Source organism: Mauremys reevesii, linkage group 6, assembly GCF_016161935.1.
Source record: "Mauremys reevesii isolate NIE-2019 linkage group 6, ASM1616193v1, whole genome shotgun sequence".
Taxonomy (NCBI): domain Eukaryota; kingdom Metazoa; phylum Chordata; order Testudines; family Geoemydidae; genus Mauremys; species Mauremys reevesii.
This window is the reverse complement of record NC_052628.1, coordinates 29,624,721-29,648,068: the sequence shown is the minus strand read 5'-3', so window position 1 is coordinate 29,648,068 and position 23,348 is coordinate 29,624,721. Positions and strand designations below refer to the sequence as shown.

General features: G+C 38.2%; 1 protein-coding gene and 1 non-coding gene across 2 annotated transcripts in view; one reads left to right on the top strand and one right to left on the bottom strand.

Moving 5' to 3' along the window:
* The window catches only part of HCN1 (hyperpolarization activated cyclic nucleotide gated potassium channel 1), a 288,556-nt gene that overhangs the window by 174,721 nt on the left and 90,487 nt on the right, over positions 1 to 23,348 (top strand). The window contains exon 4 of the mRNA XM_039542782.1: positions 22,597 to 22,815. Coding sequence (XP_039398716.1) covers positions 22,597 to 22,815 — 219 coding nt within the window. The remainder of the gene's footprint in view (positions 1 to 22,596; positions 22,816 to 23,348) is intronic.
* Positions 14,595 to 14,701, bottom strand: LOC120408801. Its single transcript, XR_005600977.1, has one exon. It is a non-coding gene; the product is annotated as a small nucleolar RNA U6-53/MBII-28 (small nucleolar RNA).

Sequence of the window (23,348 nt, the reverse complement as noted above, 5' to 3'; positions counted from 1 at the left end):
CAGTTTGTCTTGCAGCACTTCCCTAATCTCCAGGCAATGGGTATGTGCCATCTTTGGATGCTTTCCTGTGCTTTAAAATCTCCCCTGTGCCATGCTATTTGCTAACATTCAGGGACTGCAGAAATTCTGGTCCTTGTAACTAGCCTCACCACCCTCATCTCTGACAGTGCTGCTATTATAATGGGGGAGGAGTTTGTCTGGGGGTCACATTATTCAGGTTTGCAAGCAATTCTGGCACAGAATGAATAGGTGGGCTATAGATGTGATAGTGACATCTGAAAATGGACAGGATAGCTTATATAATTGTCCAAAGTTTATACAGTGTTTCATTTAGTATTACACACAAAACTATGTTGAAAGAACATTATTAAGGTTGCAAAATAAGGCACTCAAAAGTTAGGAATGCTGAATTTAAGGTTGTCCGTGCAACCTTAATTCACTCCCCTTATGCATCATGATGCAGTTTTTAAATACATGATAACATGCTGGTTTTTTCTACAGGACCCCATCTCATTCTGTGCAGAAGATGCACAGTACTTACTTCAGAATTTTGTTTTCTCATCATTCAATGTGTGATCCTAGCCCTTATTTACTGCACACTACTCAAACTCTGCCCTGAAGACAAAATTATTCCATTTACTCACGTTTTTTCAATGGTGCTCATCACTACAGTATCTGGATACTTCACAGACATTGAATTATTTTCACAACAACACTCTGAGGTGAGTGGGTGTTATCATACCAGTTTTATAAATGGGAAACTGAGCACAGAAAATTAAGGTCAAAAGTATCCACTAGTTTTGTATGCTTAATTTGAGACACCTAAAACCTGATTTTTCAGAGTAGTTCATTTTATAAAGCCATTTGTATGTTCAAAGCACAGCTGCCACTGACTTCAGTTGCAAGTGCTCAGCAGTTTTGCAAATCAGACCCCAGGGTGTCAAGCTGGCTCACAGCAAATGAGGAACACACAATTAGTGACTAGCTGTGAATGCTTGGTTTAACATCACATTCTGCACACTGAACTGAGTCGCAGTTCTGGTCGCCTCCAGCACAGGACTGACAGGATTGCTGTGGCCAAGAGCTGTAACTGCTGGGAATATCCTCATCAGCCCACAGCTGGAGCATGCCACATGAAGACGCAGTCTTTGGGGAAGCTAGTTGTGAAGCCCTAACAATTTATCCTAAGCATGTGCAAACTCTTATTTTTTTTCCAAATACTTATAACTTGGCCAAATTTGGGCAGATTTTTATGGGGACAGGAAAAGGCACAATCCTGGCATGAAGGTCAGCCCTCTGCCAAATTTTCAAGTCTCAGCTCCAAAGCATGGGGGAGTTACAGATTTTTTAAAGGAAACGTCTCCAGAATTTTTTAACATGGTCAAAACAATGTATTTTTTCCTAGCATTGTTCTTGGCTGAAATTTTCCACCACAATTCAGCATGAAGCAGACATCTATTATGGAAATATTTCAGCTGAAATGGTGAAAGTCTAAAAAAGTAATTAACTGAAAATAGGACCTTATATTGGGAGGTGTCAGGCAATTTTAATAATAGTCTGTGCAACCAGTACACCCATAATAGCATTAGGTCTGATGGCTTTTGTGAGGTATAATATACCTTAGAACTAGAAATATGTCCTGTAAATATTAATTTTTGGTGCATTTTCTGAATTTTCAAATCAAATAAATGGAATGCAAATTTATTTACAGCAAGTACTTCTAGCAACAGGCAAGTAATCACGCTCCCTAGCTGAGATTGTCTAAGAGCATGATATTAATGAAACAGAAATAGCATCTTTTTCATTTAAATAAACCGTGCTTACAACATACAATTAGGATATAATGTATGAATAAAATAATAGTGTTAGAATTACATATTAAAGTGAAATATATTTATATTTTGGGGGCCTCTATAGGATGACAGTCCATTTAATCATATACAACTGCAAAAAAATGATTTCTTCAATCTTCCTCGCTCCTCATATTGGAGATTACTGAGTCACTCTTTGACTGGTAATCCATTGTCTGATGTGTCAGATATATATAGCTTTGAGAGAGTTGTGGTTTGTGATCTGACCTAAGGAGCTAGGAATCATGCTGTAGACCTGGGAATATAGTAGTTCAGGTATGTTAACACTGTAGCATGCTACATCAGCACACTGTCATCATGTGTAACTTTTAGATACAGTATAAAAAACATGTTATTGTTGATGCTAAAGGAAGACACGTGTTAACTGCAACCCTGAATTTTTATGCGAAGCTTGCAAGTACTGGAGGAATGGGGCAACTGAGGACACTGTTGATTAACTCGGTGTGTCATGATCAATGAAGAGGAAAGCAAAACAAGTCCTAATTTTTACAACAGTTGTTCAAGCTTTAGGAAGACCATACAAGACCTGGCTTATGTTTTTTCCACTCTGTGGTAGGTTATAAGGCCATCTTCTTTTGAAAAGGTAGAACACCATGAAAAGAGGAATTAATAATGTCCCCTAGCTCTTCTGTGTTTGCCTGTGTAGTGAGGTCATGTTTTCACTGATGTGTCCTGTGTGCTTTCCAGCCTGTTTATTTTTGACTGGAAATTTGTGATGTGCTTAGCCAACAGAAGTCATTACATTCACTGTGGTTCTTATTTAATGCAAACTTTTCCATTACTTCTTTTTTGTTATTTATTATTACTTACCAATAGGAAATGGATTACAGACACTAAGAAAATGGCTGTAATTGGATTTAGCAAACTGATGTGCATTCCCTTTGCAGTTATTCCTATCATGTCCATTGTTTGTAATCTTGAAGATTATATATAATTAAACATTGTGATCAAGGGTTTGTTGCCTTCCCCTTTCATCCTCAATTCACATATACTGTTTAGTGCAAGACATGGGTTTTTTTCTGCTACTTTTCTGGAATATAGCAAAACTCTGTTGATTTTACTATTTTTAGTTTGTATGAAAACCTGTTCTCAGTGTTTGCTAACCTGATACTAATTTAGTAGCATAGCTATATTTCCAGATATTGTTTTATTATATATGTCATAACCTTGTAGTAATACAAAACAGTATCTGGCTCTTACAGCTTTTCATCAGTAGATCTCAAAGATTGTGTAAAGGAATACCCACAGATGGTATAAGATGTTTATAAGGAGCTACAATTCAGAGGGCTAAAGGTTTACTCCAGTTAAAGATAAAAGTTAAGTAGGCAAAAGCTTCTAGAGAGGACTACAAGAACTGATAGAAAACTGGAAAACCAGCTTGTCAAATAAATTATTTGACTAAATATGGCAAAATGAAAAAATAAAAATAAAAAATTCCATCAAATAATGTATTCAATAAGCAGTATTCCACCAGCTATAGGTAATACTTATATGGCTTAATGTTATGAACCGATGAGCTTTCATATGTCCTGCATCTACCCATTATCAAAATTTTATGAAACTCAATTACACAGTATTTGTTTTAGACTGTGTGTGTAGAGATGGCATTAGCATGGAGATAGAATTTCATGAGAAGTTGTTAGTGCTCAGCACTTCTGAAATTCAGGCCACTTATTTAGATACCTAAATACGGATTTGGGTGCCTAATTTTGGTCTCCCATGATTGAAAATGTTGGCATTTCCTCTTTTAGTGTGTGTGAAATTAGATCTATAATAGATGTTCTTTAATAAATCAATTCAACCAGCAGCAAAGTCTTCCTTAGCTATGAGACACTGTTTCCCTATATTATCCTTAGTTAACTGGAAGATGGAAAAGAAAATGTGGGTTATTTTGGTCATTTTTCCATCAAAGTATATGTCAACAATTTTCTTCCAACCTGATGTAGTCATTAATGATTATATGGTAGTATAAACGACCAGGAATTATTGTGACCTCTTCATGTAAATTACCTTAATGGTTTATTTCTGGCATACACATAATATGCAGTACCACAAGATACGGCACTTCATGTATTTGAGGTTGTAGAATATAAATTATGATACGTTGCATAGTATGAAATATAGTATCAGAATTTGGTAATATATTAATGATACTATCGTTATGCATGAATATAAGATAAGATTATGCATCATTGTCATTTCCTATCGTTGAGTGCATCACTGTACAAACTTGATCAATGTTATATATATATATTAAATTTCCTAGGCTTTTCCTGAGTTGTCCCCCCATCCCCCACCTCCAGTAAAAAGTGGTAATATAATGTGGAGCTATGTGCCTAGATGTTACTGGCACACATTACTGTATGTGCTTTAGAAGGAGCACACAAGCGGAGACCCTCACTTGCACACTTAGGGCCTGATCCAGCTCTTATTACGGGCAATGTGAGTGTCTCTGTTAATGTCAGTGGGAGCTGAATCATGCCCCTTAAGAACTGTGCATTTTTACCTTTAAATATGTGGTGAATACAGCTGGGTCTCCTGTGAATCCCCACCTCTTCCACTGCAATTCCTCACAATTTGTTTTTCTTTTTTCTGAAAATACAATTTATGCAAAATCAAAATTTTCCACAGCAAAACTTCAGTGTTGCTTAAATGTTTAAATTTTCCATCAGGAAAATCAAAGCAAAGCATTTTGCTTTGGGCCACATTATTCTGAATTAATGCACTGCAGTTTGTCAGACACTCAAGATGTTATATTTTGGGTCTGTTCAACATTAATTTGCATCCATCTGTGAGCTGCTGTGGTGCTTTGGGGGCATAGTAGTTTGGATGCTCATGCCTTCATTATTTGGTATGAGCCAGGCTCACAGGCTGGACTACATCTCACATGATGCACCAATCTTTCCTCTGGCTGGAACACTGGGCTCCCTGGCTGGACTACTAATGGAGAATGTGAGCATAAGCAACCCAAACTACAACTCCCATAAGGCACCACAGGTACATACAGTTCAATATGAAACTAACATTTCTTACTCCATTATTTTCTGTTCCATGAAAAAATGATACACTTCTACCCCGATACAACACGACCCGATATAACACAAATTCGGATATAACACAGTAAAGCAGCATTCCCGGGGCTGTGGGGGAATGGCTGTGCGCTCAGGCGGAGCAAATCAAGTTCAATATAACACGGTAAGATATTTTGGCTCCCCAGGACAGCGTTCTATTGGGGTAGAGGTGTATTTCAAGTTTTTTCCCGTATTCAGTACAAAACCAAATGTCAAAGTATTGGCATTTCCTGTAGGCCAGACATTCTAATTTTTCACCAGCTCTAGGCAGAAGAATTATACATAAGAGAGAAACTGTGGTTCTTTTAATCTCCTGTTCCCAAAATGTCTGAACTGTCTCTTGCTTGAGTGCTCTCTCTCTCTCAGCTCACACACAAAATCACCTAGAATAATTCTGTTATAAAGTGAATGTTTCCGAAAGTGATATAATTGAAAACAAAGGTTAGAATGGAAACACACAATACAACCTTAGCTATAAAGGTTACTGCAACTCTTGTTCTAAAAGTAGATTCGCTGTAAGGGAAATATACTGCAGGGGACATTAGGCACAGTTAGACCTGGCTCGGGGAATGATCAGCATCTTGTGTTAACATTATTACTTATGTCATTGGCGTGTGTGAAGAATCCTGTGGCATATACCTTGAACTCTGAATAAACTGCCAACTGCATAGCCTCTTTGTGAGCAAACCTGTGAGCACATTCTTGAATCAGTGCCCTGTAAACCATATAAAATAAAGACACCTTTTTAATATGTTTTGTTTTCTTTCTTCTCTCTGGATATTTCTATCAGTTACATTTTCTTTACTGATGTAGCTGGTCCTCTGATGGTGATCTTCACTGGTTCACACATCTCTTAACATTTTGTAATGTTATTGTGCAGGTAGGATTCTGTTTTTAGCACTGGCAATTCATTCAGGTGGTCATTAAAATAAGCTATTCTGTAGCACAGTTACTGAAGTCTACTTGATCGGTTCTGTAAGTATGGACTCATTTAAACTGTGCAGAAACATGATGCAATAATCTTAAAATATCCTTTCTTATTGTTTTGGTCTTGCCATGCTGTCGGGGGATTGATTTATTTATTTATTCGTTCATTCATTCGTTGGTAACAAATAAATTTTCTCATCCTGATCTTCTATATCTTAAGCATACAGGGATAGACATTGACAAATCTACTATACTGATATACTTTTCAAAATTATGCACTAGTGCAGTGCTGCCAAAGAAGTGCTAGAAGATCAAACAATCTCCTTGATGTTCATCTAGCTCTGATATCCTGTGTCATGTGAATGAGTCAAGAAAATAGTTCTCATCTGTACAGATGACTAATGCAACTTTTTTTTCAGTCCATCTCATATTTCAGCCCATGACTTCTTTTATTTTCATAAAAGAGAATATAAATTTCTGTATCATATTTGCATAAATTATTCTAATACTTTTCATTAAATACATTAAGTATTTTATTTTAATATTCCTGGATTATAGCAAAATAGTGTATTGGGATTGATCAATATACTTTGGCATTTAATACTTTTATAAGTTGATGTGAGTGCTAGTATCACATGAGAACTGTTCTAACATAGTGTGTTGCTGAGAGAGGAAACATAAGATTCTGGATTTGAACATCCTCTTCCTCAGTAGTTCACTTTCTATAGAGACTTTGTTTGGATAGAGGTTTAGTTAATCCATGACAGAGGTTTTACTGGGGAAAATGTTGGCCCAGAATAGGTAGGCAGGTTAAAACCACTTGACGACATTTGAAACAGGGAAAGAATCACCCCATAGAAGTGAAAATCCCTTGGCTTGCCTGTTTCCATTGTCAGGAAGGACTAGGAAAGCTTTAATGCCTGAGCCCAAAGTCAACTTTAAAAAAGTGCACGAGTGATTTAGTCATAGGCACCGACTCAGTGGGTGCTCTGGGGCTCAAGCACCCAGGGGAAAAAATAGTGGGTGCTCAAGACCCAGGAGTCAGAGCTTGAGTGTGGAATGTGGTGAGTTCTGTGCTGCTAACAAGGTCTGTCCTTGGGGCAGGGAGTTTATTTATAAACAGAGCTAGGATGATTAAGATAACAAAATGCTTGTCATTAAATTAAGGATCCTTAGATGATCCTGAAAGCATTCCCAGGCATGCCAGGTAAAAAAGGGGATGGTGGGAATAAATGGTCCATTTTCAGAATGGAGAGAAGTAAATAGAGTTGTCCCCGGAGGGGCTTGTACTAGTCTGGGATCAGTTCAACATATTCATAAATGATCTGCAAAAAGGGGTAAACAGTGAGATGGCAAAGTTTGAAGATGATACAAAATTATTCAAATAGTTAAATCCAAAACAGATTGCAAAGATTTAAAAGGGATCTCACAAAACTGAGTGACTTGGCAACAAAATGGCAGATTAAATTCAGTGTTAAATGCAAAGTAATGCTCATGGCAAAATATAATCCCAACAAAATGAAGTACCTAAAGTAGCTGTTACGGATCAGCAAAGAGATCTTGGAGTCATTTGCAGTACTATGTTTCCAGAGTACTTCAAATTCATAAGAATCCTTCTCACTGTGCCTCTATCATCTTGAACTGTGGAATGCTCATTCTCCTGCTTCAGAAAACTTAAAAATTATCTCCAGTCATCAATGGGACAGATGCAACTGAATAGTGTAGCTGTCCTTAAGTGCATCAAAACAATACCAGGGAACTAGATGTGAATAAGATTGCTGACAGTTTCATCCAAAAAGCTAAAGTGAGATAATAATGTCTTTAAACTGGGATATTAGTGAAGACAGCTTGTAGGTGATTGCAATGATCTTAATATATTGTAATTCATGATAATGTAATTATGTAGTTCGTAACAATTGAATCATTATTAAAATAGTAAAGATATCAATGATAGACCCATTCAATAATTAGTATATGAAAGAACTGTATAAATATGCTGAAAATAACCTTCCCCAAAACTGGCAGCGTGCCCCTGCCCCCCCAAACACGCACTCCCCTCTTCAAAAGCACCCACCGGCAAACACACATTCCCCTCTTCAAAAACAAAAGTCAGTGCCTATGGATTTAGTTGTGAAATCTATTGACATAATAAAATGGTTTGTTTGTACATTTCTCCTAAGAGGCTAAAGCAGATATATGCTGTGCAACAGGAATTTACAGTAGATACGCAGTGATCTAATTCAGATTTTGAGTTTGGAAAGAGAAAATATGATTTAATCCAGAGCTCTCTATGAGGAAGTACAATAATGGGAAATGGACAAGAATGCCAAATCTCAACTACAGTAGAACAGATTCAGAATTGGAATGGTTTAATCTTGGCACTTATTTAAATGTCTGGTTGAGAATTTCAGCTCACATAAGTCATATAATTCACGTGTGTGACATCTTGAGACTCTCACCCATATTATTTGATTTTATACATGGCTGCAAGTGCAGAAGGTATCAAATGTTCCTCTTTGTTTTTTCTCCTTTTACTTTCTAATATTGTATATAGAATTGCTATTACAACGTTTATTTTTCCAGCAACATCTTTCCATATTATTTCATTTAGAATTAAAATGCTACAAAACTTTCTCTAAGAAAAGCATGTTTAAGAGTCAACTCTGTTTCTGAAGAGAATAAATATTCAAGAGTGATTGCCATTTGAGCTTTAGCAAGTAGCATCTTTACCCAGGAGTGGATTGCTAAAAGGATAACAAATATTTGCAGGGAACACATATTGCAAATGTCATATGTCCTTAGAAATGACAGTATTACATAACTTCACTGCTTTTAATGATGGTGACTGGAGATATAGTACTGGGCATACCTTGCAAAAGGATAAGGTAAATTAGATCTAAACAAGTTGGGTTAAATTGTGAAGGAAAATTTGTATGACAACTTGATTACATTCCTCTTACCGCCATTAAAAAAATTCTGAAAGTGTAATATCTTAAACTAATATTTCCTATTAAGGATTGTCACTATAAGCCAGTACAGTTGACTAACTTGTTTATCACATAACGGAAGAAATAGAAGAGTAATATGTACAGTGCAAATGAATAAAGAAGTTTAAAAGCTTGTTTCTTTTATTTTTTCTTTAAAATCTGACAGTGTGAAGTTGAATAGCAGAAGATTTATTAATAATCCATTTATTCTCCTATTGTAAATAGAACTCTTTCAGCTTTATTTAATATGGATGTTCAGTTAAATATACATATATATAGAGGGCCAACAAAAATATTTCCTGAGTGCAATGATTCCTGTCTACATTCCAAGGACAAACAATACAATTCAGTAATACATTCCAAGGACAAACAATATATATTCAACAATTTTCTTCACTTTGCACATCTTTTATGCATGCTGGAAAAACAGTTTTTATCATTGTGAAGAATGCATGTATACAGACATTTTGTTCACAGCACTTGGGCTTAACTCTCAAGATTAAAGTTGGAAAATATATTCAGATGTTTGCTTTTGTGTTCTGGTTGGCCCAGGCAGGCTGGGGGCCGGGGCTGGGTGGCCGGCCTGTCTCCCACAGGGAGTCAGGGCAGCTGGTGCTGGGGCTCGCTGCCTGGTGCACCAAGGCTGGGGGCGCTGCATCCGCGTTGCCTGGCACACTGCGCCCGGGCCGCTGGGCATACCGGAACTGGGGGTGCTGCAGCTGCAGCGCCCGGCCTCCTGGAACACTGCAGCTGGGGGTGTTGCCGCCTGGCGCACCGAAACTGGCCACACCACCGGGCTGCTTGGTGCACCACAGCTGGGCCCCTGGAGTACCGGGACTGGGGCCCCACCCCCCGGCCACCCAGGTAGATGCTATTAAAATTCAGAAAGGGATATTTAAATAAAGGAGAGGAAGTTAGGCAAAAAGCCCCTGATGTCAAAACTGAAGAAATAAGCCCTTATGCTTTGCATGGACACTACACAAGCAAATGGTAATGGCCACAGAATTCATGAATGCCCGCCTTCAAAAAATGAATCAGGAAGTTAAGGAAAACAAATATTGTTAAATAGCAAGATAGAAGAAGTTATTTGAGCTGAACAGATATTCTAAAGAAAAACAGAAATCCATCCCTCGTGAAGTCAACAGAAAGGAATACAAACTATGGCAGGTAAAATGGGTATTAGGAAGGCTAAGATGAAATCTGAAATGCAAACACTGAAAGACATAAAGACCAAGAAATATCAGAGTAGCAAGCCATGTGAAAAAGAGTGTTTCTGCTAGACTACCAAAGAGCTAAAATGGCAATGAAGTGGGGGAGGGGAAGAAGGGGAGGAGTGGGGCCTTGAGCACAGGGAAAGGGGCCAGCCTCCCCTAATGGCTGGGTCACCTGCCACCTATGACTGGATGAAGTGCACCACCTGCTGTGATAGGCATGTGTAGGACCCATGGATCTTGAAATGTGTTGTATGGGGTGTATTGATCATCATAGCAGTGCAGATATGTCTACAGGCTTTTCATCTGTTGCTCTGGCAAGGTCTGGTGCCACTTTGAGTTAATGTGTCCTGGTCTGTGGGAAGCTTGCTTCTGATGATGAACTTGGAGAGGTTGTGTGTGTGTGGCGGGGAAGGGGTTCTTTGAAGGCCAGAAGAGGGGGTTCAGGAAATATTTCTTTCAGGATGTGGTCCCCACTGAGTATGGGTTTTGTATTGTTTGACCCCCACAGGTGTCCATTTGGGGGGTGGTATGTGGTGTGAATTGCAGGTGCCATTTGCAATTTTTTATTTATTGATTGAAGCAGGTTCTTTCAGGGCACTTGGGTGGCCCATTTCATGATGTAATCTACTTTGTTTTTTGTTCCTTGTTTTGTTTGCTGAAGTTAGTTTAATAGTTATAGTGTATATATTTCCTTTTTTCCTCCAAGCATATTATTCTGTTCTGTCTGAATATCACTGTAGATAACAGATTTTGTGGTGTGGGTGGTGGTCTGAGTGTGTGGATGGAGTGATGAGTGGGTTTTCTTGTATAGATCATCTGGTAGAGTTTTCCATTGTTCCAGCTTGTCTTGTTTGTTGTGTTGTCCAGTGTTAGTGTAGAGTGGAGAGGAGAGAATAATGGGGCGTTGATGGTGTTTTGTGGTTGGTGGAAATCTATATGGCAGTTTAGGTTGTCTGTCCAGGGGTATATTGGTGGTTTGGGTCATTTTTTTGTCTTTTTTTTTTTTTTTGGGTGGCCCAGAGAGAGCTACATTTTGGGGGAGCCATCCTAGTACTTATAGCTGTTCCCATGATTTGGGCAAAGTGTTTGTTGTTGAATGTAAAATTGTTATGGGTGAGGATGAAATGGATGACTTTGGGGATATTTTTAATACTCTGTAATTTCAGCATGTTCCTCTCTTTTTTTGAGATAAATTCAAATATCCAAATGTTTGTCCTGAAAATTGAAAAGCTTATTCTCAGTACTCTGTACTTAGTCACATTCACAAAAATATAAAGGAATGGCCAAGATGTTCATATGTCTGTACTGGGAACACTTATAATTTCATTGCTAGAAAACTTGTCCTGCCTCTCCACACTCCCTCTGTACTGTTTATTGCTCCCCACTCATTATACTGTGTCTAAAATAAGGCCCTAGGACTTCAGTCAAATCTATATAGGGAAACTCTTTGCACCCAGGTGGAGTCCCACTGACTTCAATGAAGTTACACTGGCTTAAAAGTCTGCCTACACAGACTGTGCTGCAGAATTGCAACCATAGATTATAAACACTTCAGGGATGGAATGAGGTCTCTCTCTGTTTCTGATGACTCTTCCAGATGGTTTACAGGATTAGTGGACTAATATAACACTAAATAAAATGTTCCATCACTCATTGACTTCATCCCCCATTACTCCCCTTCTTTCCCACATCCAGGTAACTACCTCTCCCCAGTGTTTGCTCTTAGGGCATAGAAGACTGAGTTGTTTTTTCTTACTATTATCATGACAATATCCATTTAAATTACAGAATTGGAATATTCAATTTCAAAACTGGATTCCTTTAAACTATCCAGCAGGTGACTGCTATACTTGCTCTGCAGGCTAATTTTGTAGCTCCTGTAATCAAAGGACTGTGGTTTAATTTTTAGATTTACATAGATACTTTCCTGCCTTTTATGTTACAGCTCTGAAGGCATTCCATAAGCTTTCCAAACGTTTACTGCAGTTAAATAGCATTACCATTGTTCCATGAATAGAACAGCTGTCTCATGAATAATTATTATTGAGTTGTAGGAAGCTCAGATATGCACAAACGATTAAAGAGAAGTTAGACCTACAGACATTTTATTACTTATTATTGAACACTTTACTGTATTCACTAAACTGTGCAAACCTAAGGATGGAAAAAAAATGTTTATAGATTGGCCACAGATCTTTTCAAATTTCGTTTCTGCATTGGAATTATATCTTTTGCCCATTTTTGGCTGCCTACATTTTATACAGTCACATACAAAAAAACCCCAACAATGTTGTGGTGAAGTTAACGTTAAAGACAAATGCACTCAAACCACTGAAATGTTACCTTTCAAGAACATTAGAATTTTTTTTTTAAATGAACAAAGATAAACTCCTCAAAAATGCAGGCTGCATTTCCTAGGTTTCAAACTCCTAAGACAAGGCACCGAAGCTCCAAACTGTCTCGTCTGTTCCCCCAAATCATAGCAATGTCCTGAAAGTTACCTTCTCAGCTCATAAGTTCCATTTTATTAGTCACAAAACCTAGAATGCCTTATTTTTAACTAAGTAGTGATCATGATGCTTTAAAGCCGCCTTTACTCAATGTGCACACTGTTTGAAGCTGCTGACTAGACAGCCTAATGAAGGCAATCATGGCTAGCTCTTCATTAAGAGCCTGATAGTGTGAGGTGCAGTGAGGTATGTTTTCTCATGGCCACCAGTTCTTGGTGTCATTTGAGAATGAACAACAGTTTAGAGGTATGTTTCGAAGTTTATCTCTGTAAGGAAAAGGGCCTGAAACCCGAGCTTTTCAATAGATCCCCAGCAATCATCTGATGTTCTATATCCAAAAGTGTATAGCTTTTGAAAGTTAGAATTTAGTCAACTACATTTTGGTGCTATGCAAAGGGAGTGCAATTAGCTGTTTTTTTTCTTTCCTCCATTCTGTTTGTTTGTTCGTTTGTTTGTATTAGAAGATGTTTTCCTATAAAATAACAAAGTTGGAGGTAAATTTTTTGAAAGTGCATACGTTACTTTAGATGCCTATGTCACACTGAATTTCAATGAGATGTAGGCTAATACATGTCCAAATCACTTTTGAAAGTGGTAATTTGGTACTTGTAAAATATTTGCCCTAGAAGACTTTTTGAACCTTATTGAGCACCTCTTTTTATAGGGTGTCATAATTCAAGATCTCATCTTCCAATTAAACTCAAATGTGGTAGGAAAATAAATTATTCTTGAACCCTGATCCATTCTGAGGACAATACATTTTCTGTTTATGGTGCCAAAATAGGACTTAGAATGGAAAGTCAGTTGCTTCCTGTTATCAATAGTGTAGAATGTCAACTAGCTGGGAAGGGGCTCTTAAAGCTTTTAACAACAGGACTGAATTTGTGACCATAACAACTATGCACCCCACAGTCAAAAGATATGGTGTAAAATGAATCCCTTCTTAGACTAATGAAAGAAACGTTTGTATTTCCTCCATTCATCTGTACAAAACTGCAGTTTACCATTAAGAGAAAGGTGAAGTCTAATTCTTAAACACAGGTCTGGTAATGTGGAAATCCTCAATTCTAATCCCTGTTCTGACATGGGTTTTTTTGGGGTAGCCTTCTGAAAGTCACTTAGCCTTTCTTGTTTAAGTCAGTTTAGGCCTACACAAGAAAGTTACATTGGTTTAAACTTCATTCATTTAAGCTGATTTAATTAGACTTGTTCCAATACCCTTGTGGACACTCATATCAGTTTAAGGGTGGATTATGTTGCTTTAGTTTAAATGTGGACCCAAATATCTCAGTATTATCTACTCTTAAATTAACTAATCTGGTTTAAATTTTTACCTGAAGTTCAACCAGTGCAACTGCTTTGTATAGACAAGCCCTTTGTTTCACTATATGTAAAGTGAGAACAATACATACTTATTGACCATTCCCACTTAACTGCTAAAAAATTATAATCTACAGTCAATTATTTCCTTTGCTGAATTTCTTATTAAGGGCCTGATCCTGCCAACCCAAGAGAACTACTCATTGGGACTACTTATGTGAGTAAAATAAATTTGTGTCTATGTGGACCTAAAACTGAAAGTGTTCCTGGCGAAGACAAACAGTAGGCTCTGATTAGTATTTGGAGGAAAATTATTTTGTTCTTGGCAGACTTATTCATGATAGTCTTTTATGTTGTCTAGTTAGTGATTTATTGTATATGACTTCCACCAGTCACCAGTGATTCTAAGACTAATGATGATACCTCCCAAAGGAATAAAGGTCCAAAGCTAAAGAATGTTTTCTATGTTATCTTTAAGACACTTTATCATTTCAGGTCAGGAACTCTGCATAATATGTTGTCTACTCTGAGCTGTGTGCGGAACTCACACATGCCATTTCCTACTAGGTTCCCTAGCTGCTGCTGCTGCATTTTTGTAGAATGCTTGTAAATATCATTGCAAACTGGAGATTCCACTTACAATTCCTAGTAAGTCAGCATACTGTGGAGTTGCTAGTCAGGTTTATATCACTCTGCTCCTTGAACTGCCTCTAAGAGTTGTGCTATATAACACATTGTCAACCATTGTAAATTCAAATATTTTCCTGATGTTTGCATTATAATGGCATTTCATAAATGGAATCATTCATTACTCCAGATCTGTCAACTTACAATGCCTATAACATTACGTCTATCAACTTTTAACTATCTGAAAAATAAAATTATTGTTTCTTTCTAGTCCACATAAGATTTTAGAATCTCTGTCATTATCCCCCAATTTTAAAAATTCTCATTCAAAAGGTTTCTTGAAGGATTTAAATTCTCTAACATTAAGTCACATGCCTTGGCTTTGACCTTGAGTTTTTCTTTCCCTCATCAATAAACGAACCTTAGGGCTGCTTCTCTTGTTTGCCCAGCCAAATTTAATATTATGAAATCTTTGAAAATGAACTCCTATATTTATTTCCATTAAATAATTCTTCCTGCACTTCTGAAGACCTTTGGGGAAAGTTTTTGATTCTTCCTCTGTGTCGTATATTTAGGTTAACAGGATTACAATTTGTATTTTTTTCAGTCAGTCTTAAGGAATTATTTCTTCATATAGTCATCCTGTGAAACTCATTTTCAGGAAATGTTGTGGAGTCCAAAATGATAACTGGGTTTAAAAAGAATTATATAAGTTCATGGAGGATAGGTACATCAATGTCTATTGACCAAGATGAGCAGAGATGCAACCCCATTCTTTGGGTGTCCCTAAACCTCCAACTTCCAGAAGATGGGACTAGATAACAGGGAATGGATCACTTAATAATTTCCCTGTTCTGTTCATTCCCTTTGAGGCATCTGTCACTGGCCATTGTTGAAAGACAGGAAACTAGGTTAGATGGACCATGGGTTTGACCCTGTATGGCCATTTTTATGTTCTTACGATAACAGTCTTCCTGGACATTGAAAAAACATATGACATGCTATAGTGGGAAGGCCTCCTTTATAAACCAGCCAAAATTGGAATAAAAGGGAGAATGTTTTGGTGGATAAGGGACTTTTTAAGTGACAAAATTATACAAGTGAAAGGGGGAACAGCTTTATCGAAAACCTACAAGATTAAAAATCAAACTCAAGGAAGTTATTAGAAGCCCTGCTTTGTTTTCCATTATGATAAATGACCTCACAGAAAGTGTGCAGATGGGCGTACGTATTTCCTTTTTCACAGATGACTGTGTTATATGGACTAAGCATAAAAGACTTAAAATAGCTGTGGAAAAGATAAATGAGACACTCCAGAGAATTTCCAAATGAGGAAATGATTGGGGATTTACATTTTCACTTGCAAAAACTAAGGAAATGCTTTTTAACAGGAAAAAAATTAGGGAAGAATGGAACTTATTTTTTTATGGTGAAAAAATTTAGATAGTTAAAAAGTTTATGTTCCTAGAAGTAGTGTTTGATAAATTAAATTGTATGATATTACCTATGTGACTTTTCTAAAACTGTAAAAGTAGGATGAACTTACTTAATAGTGTAGCTGGAAGCAAATGGGATGCAGATAAGAAGATACTGATTATAATGGTATAAAGCATTGGTAAGACCAGTTTTATGGATGCCAAGCTTGTAGTTCAGCCTCAAAAACAATTCTTAGAAACTTGGAACTACTCCAGGCCTCAGCTCTGCAATTGGCATGTGGTGCAATGATAACATCAGTGTGTGTGTTGCAAATAGCCACTGGAGAAGCACCTATAAATCTAAGGGTGAAACTATTCGATCAGTGTTTCTCAAACTGGGGTTACCACTTGTGTAGGGAAAGCCCCTGGCGGGCAGGGCTGGTTTGTTTACCTGCCACGTCTGCAGTTCCGGCTGATCGCGGCTCCCACTGGCCGCGGTTTGCCACTGCAGGCCAATGGGGGCTGCTGGAAGCAGCAGCCAGTAAGTTCCTCAGCCGGCACCGCTTCCAGCAGCTCCCATTGGCCTGGAACAGCGAACCACGGCCAGTGGGAACTGTGATTGGCCAGACCTGCAGACGGGGCCAGTAAACAAATCGGCCCGTCCCACCAGGGGCTTTCCCTACACAAGTGGCGACCCCAGTTTGAGAAATACTGTATTAGATCTAACCTTTTGGGGAAAGGTAAATGAAAATCATGAAAATAGAAGTACACAACCAATTTATGAGGACTGCTGGGAGCTGAGTAGACAAAATAAGTTAGGTTGCCACAGGCTTTCTCATACTATCAGAGTCAAAATATGTAAAGGAGATACATAAAAAAAAAAAACTGAAAAAACTAAAAATTATTAGTCATGGGAAATCAAATTACAGTTGGATAATTATTCTCCCATTTGTGGATTTGGAATGGTATGAAAGAACTGAGGGAAGGAATAAAACACATTATGACCAATGACATTTCTGAATTTATTTATGAAAAATAGTCCAGATGGATCAAAATATGACAGCACAGGTAGAGTAATAACAGCCTTTTATGTTATTAGTCTTGGGAATCCAGAAATCTCAAAGGCTATCAAATTATGTGACCATTCCAATGGCTGAACTAATGAGGATATTGGTGGCAGTAACCTGGGTAAGAGATGTGCAGCCAACTGCAGCTGTAATTTTATCTGCTTCCCTGTCAGTCATAGTGGCAATGAGAACAGAGACTCTAGGAAGCAGAAATGACATAAGTGAAATAATGTTCTTAACTGTGGAAATTATGCAAGCAGGTATCTGTGTAACAATAGCATGGATTCCAGCGCATATTGGAATACCTGGAAATGAGGTGGCTGACAAAGCATCAAAACAAGCTCCAAAAAAAGGGGAGGTGGATATTAACATTCCCTTAAGTACAGAAGAATTTAAAAGTGTGGTCAAAAAGGCACTTGTGAAGAAATGGCAAGAACTGTGGGCAAAGGAAACAAAAGGTTGATGGTTTTGTATGCTCAAAATTGAAGATAATAGTATACTCCACTACCACAACAGAAAAAGTGAAGTCATTTTATAGTGTGAACAGGTCACTGTGCCCTAAATGATAAGTTAAACATATTAAAAAGACATAAAGCTGGGCCGTGTAATGTGTGCAAAACCAAAGGCACAGTTGATCATGTTCTGTGGCATTGTGGGCAATATTCTATGGAAAGAAAGTTGAGTTGGTTTGGAATCAAAGATTTTACCCTCGAGGTACTAGTGAGAATGTCAGGAAAACGGAATAGTGGAAAAACAGCCTTGCTGCATTTCCTTAAGGATACTAGACTGAGTGAAAGGATTTAAAAAAACAAAACCAACACAAACATTTGTATATTTACTTCATTCAGAGTTTCTATATGGGGGGGGGAAGGGAGAAAGGGAAGGGGAGGTGACACAGAGCTTGATAAAGAATGCATGGCACTTTTTTCTTATTCAAACCTCTCTCTCCTCCTTTTGGGTGTTAATTACCAGTCCTCTCTCAACTCTCAATTTTTGTAAGAGTGTTTAATATGTTATGCAAATGCTTGTGCTATGCATGGTTGATTAGTTTCTTAATTGAATTTTAATTTTAAGAACTTTTCAAAGTCAGTTTCTAGGTGCCCATCTTGTGTTGTATTCTAGATAATGATAATACATATTTAATGAGAAAGTTAAAATAGAATCAAATTTAGGGTATTAGGGCCTAATCAAATGCCCATTGAAGTTGTTGGAAAGACTACAGTTTGACTTCCATGAGCATTGGCTCATGTCCTCAAGATTTTGGTAGGACATTTCTCTAGAGCCATTACTGAGCTACATCGCAGCTGGTAAAGATACATTCTGCCTCCTTACACTTTCTTTGACTCAAGTGGAATTTTTTGTTGATTGTTTTTGTGCTTATAGTGCTTTATATGTTACATTATATTGCAGTGCATTTATAGCAAAAATGGGCCCAGCTAAAACTCTAGCGCTTTAAACTATTTCTATTCTAGTATAATGGGCTCTAGTATAATTTCCCGTTATCAAATCCCTCAATACACGTCTTTTCACAAAGTCCACAGATGCTACAGTGGTCATTCCAGAAAATATTCCATTGATTAGATAGCAAGCTCTTTGAGGTAAGGACTATTTCTACCTCAGTTTATACATCACTTAGCACAATATAGCCCTAGTCCTGATCAGGGACCTGGGTGCTACTGCAATATTGGGGTGGGGGTGGGGAGGAGGGAACAAAATCAGAGATTTTGGATACAACAATTTAATTTCCCCCGAGTAGTTCAAAACAAATATGTCTGGTCCACAGTTAGTAAAGCATGCCCTTGCAAACTCACCTGCACCTTCCTGTGACACCTGCAGCTAGCATAATCTGGAAGGGGTGGGGGTGGGGGAAAGAGTGGAATCAGAATATGGGAAAACCCCACTGCCATCTGTGAAATAACCTGCTTGCTGCAAGATTTCTAAATCAGTTTATATCTGAATGCAAGGGAAGGCCAACTGACAATAAGTAAGGCTACAATTTAGTCACAGAGGTAATGGCAGTCACGGATTCTGTGACTTTTCTGGACCTCTGTGAATTCTAGGGCTTCAGGAGGAGGAGGCGGGACTGTGTGCCCCTGCCCTACTGGGGCTGGCTGGAACCACTACCCTGTAGCCCCTAGCACCATGGCTTCCTGTAGGGCTGCGGCTGGGGCCGTGCACCCCTGCCTGGCGGTTGCACCCGGGGCCATGCGCCTCCTTGCGGCTTCCCAGGGATGTGTGTCATCCCCCCTCCCCACTTGCTGCAGTCGAGACTTTGTGGGGGCTGCAGTCGGGGCCACGCAAACCCTGTTCTGTAGATGGGCCAGCTCTGGAGTGGGGGGCTGTGTGCCCCCTGTGGCTGTGCCCCCCGCTGCCGCCACTGCACCATGATGGGGGGCTCGGCCTATGAGTCCCTCCTCTCATGGGACTCCATTCCTCCCCCCTACCTGGCCCTGCTCCTCTCTCCTCCCTCCACTCCCCCAGTTATTTTTACTAAAGTAATGGACAGGTCATGGGCTCCGTGAATTTTTGTTTATTGCCTGTGACCTCATCGTGACTTTTACTAAAAATAACCGTGATAAAATCTTAGCCTTAATTATAAGCTGTGCCTGAGGCAAGGACTGCAATGTGGGAGCAGAATTGATTTGTCTGATGACAACAGAATCTTCTAGTAATAACCTCTTCAGATTCCACTAAAACAGAAACTCTTATTCCATTGAGCAACATAGTTTAGCTTTCCTTTTTGTCCCCTAAATGTGTTTTATAACCTTTCTGTGAAATTATGCTTATGAGCTGGGAAGTTAACATATTATAAAATAGTTATTTATAACAGGCTTATGTGGAGTTATGAGGGAGAGGATAACATCCTTCGATCAGAGGAAACAAGTGTACTCTCAATGTATAATACCCTTAAACATCAAGATTGCACTGTGCTGAATGTGCTCTGTGGGATAACAGCTCTAAATTAATGCTTATACTCCCAAAAACTAATTGTAAATGATCAGTGATCACTGCTTTTACACATCTGAGGATTTCCTAGTGTCATCAAGCTAGATTATGCAATCAATCCTTGGATAAACAGCTTTGGTATTTCTCACAGTTACTGTCTTTAATAGTTTATTCCAAATTAATGTCATTCCATTTAAAACAGTTTAAACCGATTACTGCTAATCTGGAACCAGTGATCAGCTCACTGTCAAATAAGAAATTAAATGCCCTTTTTTTACCTATCGGTTGGAAAGGCTGGATAGAGGGTTTTTTTCCCACAACAAGAACAGAATATGGGTCATTTAGGGAAATATTTTAAATGGCAACAATTATATTAAAGAAAAGCTGAATGTGTAAACAAAGCATGGTTAGCTATATAATATGGACTTTGGGCAATTCAGCAGTATTAGTTGAGAATGCATCACATAAAATTGCCTTATGGAATTGGTGGGGAAATGCTGCATGCAGAGAATTCTATACTCTGGTAACAGAGGAATGATGCGCTCTGCACTTTTGTCTATAGCAAAGACCAGCACTTTGGCATCCAGTTGTGGAAAATTCCAACCTGTGACACTGACAAATCTAAGGCCGATGCTGATAAATCCTAGGCTTAAAGAACATGCATTGAAAATACTGAGATCATCTTTATTCTTATTTCTGTAGATTAAACTTGGTATTAGTGTGATGTATTTAACTTGAAAAAAATGAAAACAGCACATTTTATTTTAAGTGCATGCTATATTTGGGGACAGATCAATGAACAAAGAAAGCAGCTTCTTGAATTCTGTTGAGGCTCCACCTTCCCTTCCAAAAATAGTATTGAATAAGCATATCTCTCTTACTCAATCTCTCATACACACACCAGAATTTTCCAGATCACTTTTTAGGAATTAATAGATTATTAAGGAAAAAAATGGGGTTAGTGGATGAGTGCTCTGTGCAATGAAATCTGAGTTTACATATTTAAATCACTGCTAAAGACCTAGTTCTGCCGTGCTGACTCCAGTGAATGTAGTTGACCTGTGTGTGTGTGTGTGTGTGTGTGTTACACCTCCCCAAATTTCTCTGAGAGAAAAACAATTTGTTTGCTTATGTTGTGCTGAGCACTGGCCTTTGCTGAGTAACCACTGAATCTTGCTGATGTCATCACTGCTTTTCCTCCCACACACCCTCATTGTGTCATATCTGAAATTATATTGGAAGCTGTCTGTGGCAGAGGTCATTTTTTTCTCGTCTGTACTGCGAGATTCATAGCACGATTTGTTAATAAGAGCAAGAGATGGTTAACTGGTTTAAAGCAGTATTAGTTGTATTCCTCTCGCAAAGAAAATAGGAAAAATCCAAAATGAGTCCCATGGCTTCTTTATCAGCTTTACGTCTGGTCCTGTTTAGACATAGCTACTTTGAGCCTATACAAGACTAAAGCAGCACTTTGCAAACACCTATACAGTTTTAAAAGCTTGTGAATGAGCTGTAGGTCATGAGTGCAGATTATATGTAGATAGATTCTTTGTGAATTGTGATGTTTTTGATGTCTGTGATACTAGGAATATCACAGACAGAAAAATAAGTAGAAAAACACATCATTCACCTATGAGAATCAAAGGTGTTCTTGGGAAGTGAAATAGCTAATAGCTGAAAATGATGTAGCAGTTTGTTAAAATTGCCATAAGCCAGTGTTGGTGCATTGTATATTTATTAAATGCTGATGTATTGTAAATAACATTTATCTATTTAAACTTGTTAAAACAAAATGCATAGCTCTTGTAATAACTGAGTGAGGGCATCCACAGCGTATTATATTGTAACCGCATTGCAGGCAGAACACAGGATAAAAGGGCAATGTGGGAACCAAATAACTCTTAGAGGTGGACACAGTGTGGGAAACCTTTCATTTGTAGAGAGGTTTGATTACATTTCTTCAAATTGAGCCTGAAAGGTCTATATAGTTGAGGTTTTTACTTGCACAAACGGTGGGTTCACAGATGGGGAGCAGAACGTCTTTTCAACGACAGAATTTTGCCTAAAATTTTAGAAAATAAAATTCCAAATGAAAGTGGTAATAAACAAAAACAAAAACAAAACAAAAAAACCCACAAGCAGCTTTGTGTATTTTCTATACTATCACACTCACAGATGTCAACATAAACAATTAGTTAAAGAAAGAAAGAAAGAAAGAAAGAAAGAAAGAAAGAACTACATCACTTCTATCTGTCTTACTGGAGATTAAACCAAAATATTGCATGTGTGTTCTTGGAAGGTCTGGATGCTCGGCTCTTTCTAAACTTCCCACACTGGACTTTAAAGTAAAATTGGCTTTTATCCTTACCTTTATTAGGTTAACGTACAAGTGTGAGAAAAAATATTTGTTTTTAAAATAGTCCACTTATTTTCTGTCACTGTGCTAAGTAATATCTGACAGTCTTCCCAATGCTTTACGTAACAGTGGACTTTAAAAGAATATCTCTTTCCTATACACAGAGGATACATTACCAGGATGTTCCTTCAAAACCAGTGATCTATAATGTTCCTGTTACATAGGTCGAAAATACTTTGTCCTCCACCTTTTCGCTGGCTGTGTCACTTTTCTCTTTTCTTGCAGAATGATTCCTGGGGAAAGCAGTATTCGTATGCACTCTTCAAAGCCATGAGCCACATGCTTTGTATTGGTTATGGAGCCCGGGCCCCTGTCAGCATGTCCGATCTCTGGATTACCATGTTGAGTATGATTGTGGGGGCTACATGTTATGCCATGTTTGTTGGTCATGCCACGGCCCTAATTCAGTCTTTGGATTCCTCACGACGACAATATCAAGAGAAGGTAATTACTTTAAAATGAATCTTCCATTTCAAGAATGATTACCAAGTTGTATTCAATGTGAAATAAGTCACAAATCCATATGCTGTAGCCTAGTAGAGTTGAATACTGCAGTTAACTTTACTGAACATGCAGAAATATAAGAATGGGCCAAATTCATCCCTGGCGCAACTCCATGGTAGTCAATACATATGGAGATCTGTGTGCCCGTGCCGTGGGTGAGAATTTGGATATGAGTGAACAATATTTTGTGATTTTTAATTTATTGTTTAGTGTAAAAGTATTGCATCAGTTCTTGTCCTTGAAGACAATGGGAGCTTTTTTCTGACCACTAGTTGAACATGGGAAATTATGTTGTTGTAGTGGCCAGCAGTGGCTTTCATCAGCTTCTAAAATATTCAGAAGCTGATGCTGTTTTTTCTCAGACACCAACACCCTACCAGGATGTTCCATGTCTTAGAGACTTCTAGGCTGACAAGATTAATGAGCTTTATCTAGAACTAACTCTGAAAACCCTTCAGAGGGTCAGATCCTGC